Source organism: Alosa pseudoharengus, unplaced genomic scaffold, assembly GCF_046254945.1.
Source record: "Alosa pseudoharengus isolate Yale_2024_CS ecotype anadromous, Long Island Sound unplaced genomic scaffold, YU_APseudo_1.1 YU_APseudo_1.1_scf_1, whole genome shotgun sequence".
Taxonomy (NCBI): domain Eukaryota; kingdom Metazoa; phylum Chordata; class Actinopteri; order Clupeiformes; family Clupeidae; genus Alosa; species Alosa pseudoharengus.
The window spans coordinates 33078231-33090528 of record NW_027468564.1 but is presented as its reverse complement, the minus strand read 5'-3'; the positions used below and the strand labels follow the sequence as shown (position 1 = coordinate 33090528).

The following is a 12298-nucleotide window of genomic DNA, read 5'->3' as shown; positions in this document are numbered from 1 at the left end:
GCACGCTACAGTAGGCCTACACGCACGGAGAGTGACAAAGCACAGGCTACTGTACTTGTTTGCACCGGCAGTCAAGCGAGCGGGTGTGTCAACGACAACGGTAAGTTTGGGCTGTCTGCCAATACATAGCCTATCCCAAAAAAGGCCAGAGTAAAACATTGTGATATTCCCTTTGCCCTTCAGCATGTACATGTTTGCCCCTTTGTGTGGTTTGTAGTTCAGCTATGCCACCCAAAAATACGAAGCTTTTTCATTGCAGTCCAGGCAAAATAATTAGCCATACAAACTGGCAACTGGTGACCAGGCTTTCCAATGCGGATTTTACTGTGTAAAATAGCATTAGCTGTTAGGATATTACCCAGGATATTGTCACAGCTAAACCTAGCTTCTGTAATCTTTCAACCAAAGTTAGGAGTCATGTTAAATAAGGGTGTGCCGCACGGACAGTCACAGGCTATGTCACCATCACTGACTCTTAGGCTAATTGGGCTACCAATCTTGCAGTCGCAATAAACAATGGATTTGTTGACATTTTCCTGTTCCTATATTCTGTTTGTGAATGTAGCCTGCACAATGCAAAGAAATAAAAGATAAACTGGTGCATTTCCATACTCATAGAAATGAACATTGCGAGACACTTATCTCTTCTATGATCTCATCCCAGAAATATTTTCGCGAGACCGAAACTTCAAATGGCGTGTACTGATTGTAGCGCACAGATGATGGAGAGGGATAGAGAGAGGGGTGGTATGTGCTTGCAACGCATCTTAACCAATCAGTTTTCAGTGCAGGCGGGATTTTATCTCTAAACTAAATTCATAATTTCAGTGTATCTAGGAACAAGAGCCAATGCCCCCCAAAAAAGGAACATTTAAGACCCATTTCACATCAGACTGCACGAAAGTGTACCCTTGTCTCATAATAGTAAAAAATAGTCTTGGACGCTGCACTGTTTGTAACAGTGCATTGCTCATGGCGGGTTAAATGATTGCAAAAGACATGTTGAGGTGAGTTTAACAAGTGTCATTTCATGTATATTATTTGGGCCTATATTAGATGGCTAGTTGCCAAGGCTACATAAAAAGACCAAACTTCCAAAATCTACGTATTTTATTATCCCAATTCCTAACTATAGGCCTCCCTTATTTGGTTTACTGACATTATTGAAAAAACACAATCATCTGTATTTCAGTATCTAAGTAGGATAAAGTTTAGGGATACCTCCCTGAAATGACTTTTTGCAGTTGGGATGTCTGTTATATCACAAAACGTTTGTGCAGCAATACACTTTTAAGAAAGGCTGATCTCTAATAATGGCAACGAGGAAAGACATTTCACGTCCAATTGATTATTATATGTTCACGTAGAGTTTCAAACAAACTCTAGCTAACGTTGCAATTATAGATGTATGTACATTTGCGTAAAAAAGGTAATCTGCAGTAGGCCCCTACATGCGAAATTCCCTGAATATTAGAGCAAATTCCCTCTTGTTAAGATAGAATGAAATTGCACAAAATGATAAATTGCCTCATTAAACCTCTCCCCGTGTCAGTATATCTATGGAACTCCTCCTATGGCGTGTGATTGTAGGCCTGATTTTTAAGCTAAGAAGCAGCGATGGTCGTGGCCGCTGAGTGGAAGGGAGACCTACGGTTAAACCATAGCGATCTTGCTACTCAATGTTTTTCTAAGGTTGGCTAATATCACTATGTTACAAAGGCAGTGAAATATTAGACAAATGTATGGCCAGTTGGCCACCGCTTGTTAACCCATTCGTTTCAGGCTTTTGCAGCCTACTACACTGTGCATTTGTTTTAATTCGTCAGTATTATATCATAGCAAACAATACAGTCTGAACGTACCAGAGAAATGGTACAGCCCAATGGGGGTGAGGGTTTGAAAATCGTATTTAATTAGATTATATCCTGAATTCTTGGAATGTGATGGTAATACTGCATTTAATTACATGCAATATTGGATAACATTAAATTTTATTACATTTTTTCAGTACCCCCCAAACTATTATTTTCATCCCTTTTGGGGGGGTCCAAGTCTCATCTAGGGGGGTCGGACCCCCCCAATACCCCCTGTAATTCGAACCATGTACCCAGCTAACTAGCAAGCAGTGTGTGGTGGGAAGGGACTAGCCAAGTGGCTAGGCAGTAGTGTTTTTTTTATCATTGTAAAATTTGATTAGCTTGGTGTTTTATCAGGTTTAGTTATTCAGACATGAGTGATGTTCAAGGTCCTTGGCCTACAACGTACAACGTTAAGTAGCTTCTGATGTAGTTAAGCTACTTTTAACACATTTGTGTAACTTAGCTTGCTATATTTCTATAGGTGGTAACTTTTGTGTAGTGAAGCTTAATTTATTGTTGAGTAACTGATAGCTTAGCTCACTACACTGGACAAGTACTGTAGCTTGCCCAACACTGGTTATCGGCAATGACAGAAAATACAGTGCCTTTTATGATTTTTCCTAAACAGTGCACAAAAATACCATCATCTTCTAAGCTTCTCAAATCCCTTAATAATGGCTCTAGCACTTGAGAATAACCAAATTCCTTAACATCATTTGCCTTGCACAAAACAGCTAAGTAAATTGATGGTAATGTGGACCTTAACACTGATGGAATATCAGCGAACACCCAGTAAGTACCTGTCACCTTATGCTTTTTACGAGAGGTTCCTAATGGGTTACATATTTCAAAATCGTCACAGTAGAGAAGAAGGGAAAGTCTTAACTAATCTTGGAACATTTAAGACCCATTTCACATCAGACTGCACGAAAGTGTACCCTTGTCTCATAATAGTAAAAAATAGTCTTGGACGCTGCACTGTTTGTAACAGTGCATTGCTCATGGCGGGTTAAATGATTGCAAAAGACATGTTGAGGTGAGTTTAACAAGTGTCATTTCATGTATATTTGTTGGGCCTATATTAGATGGCTAGTTGCCAAGGCTACATAAAAAGACCAAACTTCCAAAATCTACGTATTTTATTATCCCAATTCCTATAGGCCTTTCTTATTTGGTTTACTGACATTATTGAAGAAACACAATCATCTGTATTTCAGTATCTAAGTAGGATAAATTTTAGGGATACCTCCCTGAAATGACTTTTTGCAGATTGGGATGTCTGTTATATCACAAAAAGTTTGTGCAGCAATACACTTTTAAGAAAGGCTGATCTCTAATAATGGCAACGAGGAAAGACATTTCACGTCCAATTGATTATTATATGTTCACGTAGAGTTTCAAACAAACTCTAGCTAACGTTGCAATTATAGATGTATGTACATTTGCGTAAAAAAGGTAATCTGCAGTACATGCGAAATTCCCTGAATATTAGAGCAAATTCCCTCTTGTTAAGATAGAATGAAATTGCACAAAATGATAAATTGCCTCATTAAACCTCTCCCCGTGTCAGTATATCTATGGAACTCCTCCTATGGCGTGTGATTGTAGGCCTGATTTTTAAGCTAAGAAGCAGCGATGGTCGTGGCCGCTGAGTGGAAGGGAGACCTACGGTTAAACCATAGCGATCTTGCTACTCAATGTTTTTCTAAGGTTGGCTAATATCACTATGTTACAAAGGCAGTGAAATATTAGACAAATGTATGGCCAGTTGGCCACCGCTTGTTAACCCATTCGTTTCAGGCTTTTGCAGCCTACTACACTGTGCATTTGTTTTAATTCGTCAGTATTATATCATAGCAAACAATACAGTCTGAACGTACCAGAGAAATGGTACAGCCCAATGGGGGTGAGGGTTTGAAAATCGTATTTAATTAGATTATATCCTGAATTCTTGGAATGTGATGGTAATACTGCATTTAATTACATGCAATATTGGATAACATTAAATTGTATTACATTTTTTCAGTACCCCCCAAACTATTATTTTCATCCCTTTTGGGGGGGTCGGACCCCCCCAATACCCCCTGTAATTCGAACCATGTACCCAGCTAACTAGCAAGCAGTGTGTGGTGGGAAGGGACTAGCCAAGTGGCTAGGCAGTAGTGTTTTTTTTATCATTGTAAAATTTGATTAGCTTGGTGTTTTATCAGGTTTAGTTATTCAGACATGAGTGATGTTCAAGGTCCTTGGCCTACAACGTACAACGTTAAGTAGCTTCTGATGTAGTTAAGCTACTTTTAACACATTTGTGTAACTTAGCTTGCTATATTTCTATAGGTGGTAGCTTTTGTGTAGTGAAGCTTAATTTATTGTTGAGTAACTGATAGCTTAGCTCACTACACTGGACAAGTACTGTAGCTTGCCCAACACTGGTTATCGGCAATGACAGAAAATACAGTGCTTTTTATGATTTTTCCTAAACAGTGCACAAAAATACCATCATCTTCTAAGCTTCTCAAATCCCTTAATAATGGCTCTAGCACTTGAGAATAACCAAATTCCTTAACATCATTTGCCTTGCACAAAACAGCTAAGTAAATTGATGGTAATGTGGACCTTAACACTGATGGAATATCAGCGAACACCCAGTAAGTACCTGTCACCTTATGCTTTTTACGAGAGGTTCCTAATGGGTTACATATTTCAAAATCGTCACAGTAGAGAAGAAGGGAAAGTCTTAACTAATCTCCAGAGAGAAATGTGTTTTCTTTGAAGTGAGAACCATCACGGAAACTAGTATATTGACCTGGAGAACCACAATGCCTTGTATGCTTCAAAACCTTTTTGTGAATGTCACTATTTTTCAGAGCATGTGACAAGGTTTGCAAAATTGGTATATATTGGAATGTCTTTCCCTCTTTCGCATCAAGTATATACTCCAACAGTTCAACAATAGAGAAATGTTCCTTTAAATAACTATTTCTCTTGTATGCTGTCCCAAGAGGCCCCTCCTTACTAAAGGCTGCACTGAGAGGATTTAACTGGCAAATGTTATTCACCAAGTCTGTAATCACCAATTCTGCAGTGTTGATTTTGTAATGTGCTACGGACAATGTTTTTAATAATGGGTGCGGATGCTGTACTGGTTATGAACGGAAGCTCGTCTACAATCTAATCTATACACCTATTAGAGACGTTGAAGATGCAGTCTAATTTAAGTAATAGAGATCCAAGCTCATCAACAATGACTTGAACAAAATCTTCACCCTCACTGACAAGTGTTTCATCAGAAGTAACTTCACTTTCATCTACCAGCCAACTACCATCCTCTGTTCCCTGACTTGAATATGTCTGAAATATAGCATGTTTAACAATGCAATGATGCATTCTGAGTTTGTTACAGCATAAACATTAACCACCAAGCCATATATAGCCTATATAACAGGTGAAGACAATCTCCAAAGAGCTACATCTACTGACCAAGTAGCCTTATAATGTTTCACAATTCTCGCAAGATGTCTCTTAGTCACCATCAGCTGTATAGCAAGGGTGGTTTTCTGCCTGTGAGATGCTACCAGCTGTGCTATGTGCAAGATTCTCCCCATTACAAGTTTGTTTACCATCAAAATGCGCTTAACAACTAAATTCTCAATACCTATTTCAACCTACTTCAGAGTAGAGTTCTCAACGGGTCGGGTCGGCCCGACAAACCCGACGGGACCCGTAGGTTCGGGAGGGTTCGGGTCGAAAATATAAGCAAATGACTCGGGTCGCTCATCACTCATTTATGTTAAAGAGAGAGGGATAGAGTCAGAAGAGACTTTAAAAAAAGAGGAGAAAGAAAGATACTTTAAAATCTACTTACCATCATGTTAGTGCTGGGTGAGTGTGTTTTTGTCCTCTTTGCAAAATATGAGCCACTTCTCGCCTCTGTCTCCACTTTTATAGCAAAACAGACTCTGAGACATGAGGCGTTTCTTTTCATAATTTGATTTGAAATATTTTTAAAATATGTTCATAGCAAAAATTGCATGTGATTTATTTTGATTAATTAATCACAGAGTATGTAATTAATTAGTTTTTTTTTTTAATCGCTTGACAACCATAGTAAAAACCATATCAAAATGAATGAGGCATTATATTTATTTCATGTTTATTTGTATGTCTGAATCTTCACCAAAGACAGGAAAATAATCATCATACTCGCCATGGTCACCTCTGTAGTGTGTTTTTTAAACTGGTCTCATCTTTAAGGAAATTCCCTTGAGGTTGTAGTAATATCCTTTCCAATTCCACCAATGAACAAATATGTTCTTTGACAATGGAGAGCTTGATTCTTCAGCATAAAGGCCATTTGGGTTGGTATAGTGACAAGCATTATACCAGAATGCCCCCAAAAGGATTTTGGCACAATTGTCCCCATGCAGGTCCTGGTCTCTGTCATAAGTGGTGAACTTCATGCCGTTGTGATACGTCAAATCGTCACCTTGGGGAGATGTACAGTATTATATTGCTCTATTGTGTCCAAATGTTTTCTCATATTTTTGTTAGGATTCAATTGAACACACACACAATCTTTCTCTCTGTCTGATAGTGTGAATCTGTGTACATATTCAAACATCAGCTTATATTAGACACTTTCTCATATGTCTTTTAAAGGAGAATTCCGGTGTGATATTGACCTAAAGTGTATTGAAACATGATACCGAGTGTGAACGTTTGTCTCATAGCCCATCTCGGCTTGTCCCCTGCACTCCAAAATCTGGCGCTAGTTAGCCGATGCTACCAACAGCTTTTTCAATTGTGGTGCTTCGGCATCGGGCTAGCCATGCAAATAAATCACTGTTTTACACCATTTACGAGGCTCAATGTATCTCCACACTTCATTGGTAGACTTCCGAGGGCCCTGACATTTAAAACGAGACATTGAGAACTTTGAAAAAGCACTGGTAGTTTACTTACAAGACGATTTATACAGACAGTATCTTCACGAAGTTTAGCGTTTGCAGCCATCTTGAATTTAGTCACGATAAGTCGAGCGACGAGTAAGAATTAACAGGTATGATAAGGGATCAGATTCCAAAAATAATTCAGTGAAAATGCATGGATTCCAGTTGCTGCTACTGGAAGAAACTGGAATCCAGTCTGAGAACTAACTTAAGAGATATATATTCTTGCAAAAAAATGATAAAATATGAAAAACATATGTGATAAGAACACATTGTTTTACTATCACCTCCCCCCACTAGGTGGGCCAGCTACGTAAAGCCATTTGACCTTGAATTGTGCATTTGACCTTGAATTGTCCACTCACCTGCACCACCATCAACATAGCTGCCCACTCGCAGTGTGTAGCCGAAGGTCTCAGGGTCCACAGAGAAGGACGTGTACTGAGCGTAGACCTTTCCTCCGTCCCAGTCCTCCATGTCCACCCTCAGCTCATTCCTCTTCCTCATGGTCAGCAGCACGATGTTGTCCAGCCCTGCAGACAGGTCAGAACACAGACCAGGGGAAGATTACTTTGTTAAATTTGAATAATGACACAACACTCGATCCTGACCCACTCCTGATGGTGCTTGGAGTACATTTTTTGGATTTTCCATAATTTGGATACATTTTACGTGCTATCAACATGTCAAAAAAAACTGTGGGCATATGCTCTGGTTGTAGAAGAAAAGAAATGTTTGCAGTTTACTGCGATCCCGTATGTTAAAATGTGGTTAGAAGAAATGGTTAAATTCCTCCTGATTAGAACACTGTAATAAGATCTGGTCTCCCCTTCCCCAATATCTTGACAGAGTAGGCTGAGTTTTTCTATATCAATCCTGTTACATAACAGGAATTCTCGGGGTGGGTGGGATAGGTAGGGTATTTGTCTTGTTTTTTTTTTTTAATGTAAACTTGAAATTGTTTGGAAAAAAATCGATATGTATTGATATGATTCCTCAGTCATTTTATTTTAAAGAATTTGAACTTTGAAATTAATGATTGCAGCTACAGATGAACTTGCCTCTCACAATGTGTATATTCAACAAAAGCTGGGTTTTACAATCACCTCATTTGCATATTTTAGGTATTTTTAAAACTCACCTGAAGATGAGGGCTTTAGTTGTACCAAAATGGGTGCTCAGGCTCAGAAAATCCTGCCCTCATTTTGTTTGGCGTTTTTAGAAAAAAGGTGGAAGCTAAAAATCGCTTTGAAACCAAGCAGAGTGGCACAGAGCAGTGTGGTTTTAAGAAGCTTAAAACACTCACGTACATTGTATTTCTTACGTTTTGGTACAAGTGAAGCGCTCATCTTCAGCTGCTTTTTGACAGCGATGACGACATAGAGAGGGAGAGAGACTAAGGAGGCCAAGGGGTATAGTGGCTGCTGTGGGACATACCCAGCCAGCAGGGGCGTAGCACAAGATCCTGGGCACCTGCATTGGCAGTCCTGATGGGCCCCCATGTTCCTCAACCCAGGTAAAATAAAATATATTCCAGACTTTTCAAGGGCCCTCTCTTCACTTGGGCCACTATAATCAGTAGTGGTTTTACCCCCAGTGTGACAGCCCTGCCAGCCAGTACTCCCCATCCTTGTGGAGCCACTCCAGTCCTGAACATTCACACATGACAGACACAGATGAGTGTGTGTGTGTGTGTGACTGTGTGTGGGTGTGTGCGCACGTGTGAGCTTGTGTGTGTGTGTCCATACGTACCCAGCCAATACTCCCCATCCTTGTTCCCGAAGCCGTTCTTGTAGTGGTCCCACGGTCTGTAGAAGTTCACAGAACCATCCAGTCTTCTCTGGAACACCTTATACATAGCATTGGCCAGAGTACATTACTCTTGGAATTAACAAAGGAATACTATGACACAAACTGTTTAAAATGAAGGCATAGGGAGAAGTACATAAAATGAAGAATTTAAGCAATAAGTCCTGAGAGGCTGTAGGTTACACGGATTCTACAACAGCTAAGGGGCGTTGTTAGGCACGACGCGCTAGTGGAGGGGAATATAACCCCCCTTGGTTGTTGTAGAATCAGTGTAACCTACGGACTCGAGTGGCTTATTGCTTTTCTAAAACTGTTACTATAAATACCTGGCAAAGTTTCATAAAGTAAAGATACAGCAACTAAAAATATAACAAGTTATTCCTAGATAATCATTCTTTCGCCAAGAAATATATTTCCTCTATCTGAATGGTTGCCAAGCAACGTCGAGATGCAGCTACTTTAACCAGAGAGGGTTAAAGGATCTTTGCTTTAACTTTTGTATCAAGTTGTGATAGCACAGTAATATAACAAAATGCTGGATTTTACAACGGCATCGAATGCGATTCAGCCAATCACAATCAAGGACCGTAACTATCAGTTTTAGAAATGGTATTTTTCAACTAGGCCCTATTTTAGTTGGCTAGTAAACCAAACTCTGGTCACTCACGACAGGGAAACCTTTCCAACACTTGCTTTGTGACAAGTAGACTTTGCGCTAACTTTGAAAATCATTTGTCCAGCCTAACAAATCACATTGATCAGGGATTCATAACGTTACTTTATACTTCACCTAAACTTTACAGCCTGACAATAATAAGCATGGGCATTGTCGTGAAACATCATAAATGGGTTTACCTTTGGTGTAAATAAATGTATACCTTCTTCCGACTGCAATTTTTTGATATTTGCGGCCATGGTTACTACCGTTTAACACAGCCACTTTCGATTTCGAAACTATGGTGTTCCAGACTAGTATCTCCTTGAAAGGAGATCTAGGTGAGTGTGGCCAGGCTACTAGATGTTTTAAGTTCGAATTTGTAAGACGTTTTAATAGGCAGACAGGCCGCGGCCGCAGCAGCAGCGCATCAGATACATTTCTGGTGTGAATGCACATATAAAACACGACACAGCAGCCACAGAACAGACAAGCAATCCACATGCTATGTCGGCAGTCTAAATAAGCCCTTACTCAGTGTGGCACTCACCGTCCATCCTCCCCCATCGGTCTCCATGTCACAGTAGACCTGCAGGGGGGAGACGGGCCCCCCAGGGAAAATGGTGTACACCCCACTGGGCTTGGTGCTGTCATGGGAGTGGATCTCCGAACAGTCCAGAGGAAGCAGCGACGTAAAACATAGACAACTCGGAACGAGCGCGAGTAGGATAAACAAGACCTGAGAAAAAAGTAGGTACACACACACACACACACACACACACACACACACATGCACACACACACACACACACACACAAACACACACACACTCACCTCACACCTCACACACAGAGACAGACAGACAGACAGATTGTGAGTTGGAGATGAACAAACTCACATGCACACAGACATACACAAATGCACATACACTACGAAACTGGTGTAAAATCATATCCTTGGTGAACGATAACTTCTGTTAAAGAGAGAGGGAGGGAGAGAGAGAAGAGAGGAAGGGAGAAAGAGACTTTAAAATCCACTTACCATCATGTTAGTGCTGGGTGAGTGTGTTTTTGTCCTCTGCAAAATATGAGCTACTTCTCGCCTCTGTCTCCACTTTTATAGCAGATCAGACCCTGAGACATGAGGCAATTGATTTTCAAACAGTGGCCATGGGACCCAGACATCTGTGCTCAGTCCAACCGGTTCAGAGTGGTGTCCATTTATCTCTGAGTTGTATTTAACCAAGTTGGCTTTTTGCCAATCCAGACACTTAGGCTTTGCACTGCACTATGAGTGAGTGCCAAGGAACAGCACTGACAATAAAACATTTTAGAAATACCTCACTCTCATGTGAGCAATTGCTAGCAGATGGATTTGGTAATGCATGGGTCAGTTCAAATAGTTTACATTGCATCACAATTTGTATTACACTGAGTTGACTCATAATAGTGTCCTTTTCCGCTGTCCTACTACTGTATGACATTGTCTGGACAGAAAATTCTATCTAGAACATTACAGATGAGGTACACTCTTAGGCTCATAATAAATGACACTTGTTAAACTCACCTCAACATGTCTTTTGCAATCATTTACCCCACCATGGGCAATGCACTGTTACAAACAGTGCAGCGTGCAAGACTATCATTATTTTTTACTCTTATAAGACAAGGGTACACTTTTGTGCAGTCTGATGTGAAATGGGTCTTAAATGTTCCTTTTTGTGGGGCACTGGCTCTTGTTCCTAGATACACTGAACTGATTGATTTAGTTCGGGATAAAAGAGATAAAATCCGGCCTAAACTGAAAACTGGTCAAATTGCGTCTTAGATGCGTTTCAAGCACATACTCACCACCCCTTTCTCTCTCCCTCTCCATCATCTGTGCGCTACACTCAGATGCACACGCCATTTAAAGTTTTGGTCTCGCGTGTGTGTTCTTGCTTGCTTGTTCTAGATTCCAGGAGATTTTATCTAGTTTGCAGGCGCCAGCGAGGCGCTATCAATATACAGGAGACTCCCGGAACTTCCGGGAGACTTGGAATGTCTGCACTCATCTCTCACTCCTACAAGTGTGGTGGTGTCCTGAAGTGAACTCCTGTTCTCCTCTTGTCCACTGGGACTAATGGAGGTGTGCACAGGTGGAGTGGTGGCTATGAGCCCAGGCTGTAGCAAGGCCCTTAGGTATCACTCTGACCACCAGCAGCATCGGGCAGCAGGTTAAGTCCAGTCAGGTCACATACATTTGTATAGCACATTTAAAAACAGAAAGGTGTTGAGCCAAAGTGCGTTCTAATTGAGTTGAATCTATTTGTAAGAAAATAAATAAAAACATAAATATAGGATTAAAATAGATTAATGAGAGGTCAATCAATTTACAGTAAAGGCAAATATGAATATATCAATGTCATTAGGGATTTAAAAGACCATACCAAAAGCCATTAGTCCATCAGTGTGGATAATAGAATAGAATGAATGGACAAGAGAATAAAATAGGTAACACCTGTCTCACACAGCAGGGTTTAGAGAGCTGAGGAATATTATGGTCAGGGACATGGGTCACATGTAAACTAGATGTACCGCAGAGCGGTACAAAATATGACCGCCGCCCAGTCCAGCACATTTTTTCCACAAACATAAATCACGCTGAAAGGCCTATTAGTCCAGGCAAAGTAACCCATTTTGGAGCCAAAAATAGAACTAATTGTAAAAGAATTTTTTTCAGCATAGATCATTTCTATGAGGTGTCCAGAACAACATACTAAAAGTCCTAAGAAATCCTAGTTGAGGAAATATGTTTAATTCTAATCAATCCAAGATGCGTGCCAGTATAAGGCCAGACAACAATACACCCCTATGGGACTATTTTCTCCCTTTACGTCTATCAAAAAAAAACTTTACACAATGAAAGTATCCATGAAAAGTAATTTTTTTTGTATTACAAGTTTCTTTGAAAATGAATTTGAATATGCAAATGAACTGTACACTAATCAAATATAGGCCCCCATAGGCTTATTTTTTTCCTTTACT

At 40.2% G+C, this 12298-nt stretch overlaps 1 protein-coding gene across 1 annotated transcript; it reads right to left on the bottom strand.

Annotated features, from left to right (window-relative positions):
• Window positions 1–5886: 5886 nt before the first annotated feature.
• LOC143133769 (microfibril-associated glycoprotein 4-like) lies at window positions 5887–10740 on the bottom strand. The gene is made up of 5 exons (XM_076293667.1): window positions 10314–10740; window positions 9823–10011; window positions 8561–8657; window positions 7174–7341; window positions 5887–6345 (listed from the first exon to the last, which is right to left on the bottom strand). The coding sequence occupies exons 1-5, from the start codon at window positions 10317–10319 to the stop codon at window positions 6092–6094; spliced, it is 714 nt and encodes a 237-aa protein (XP_076149782.1). The 5' UTR covers window positions 10320–10740; the 3' UTR covers window positions 5887–6091.
• Between the last annotated feature and the right edge of the window lie 1558 nt (window positions 10741–12298).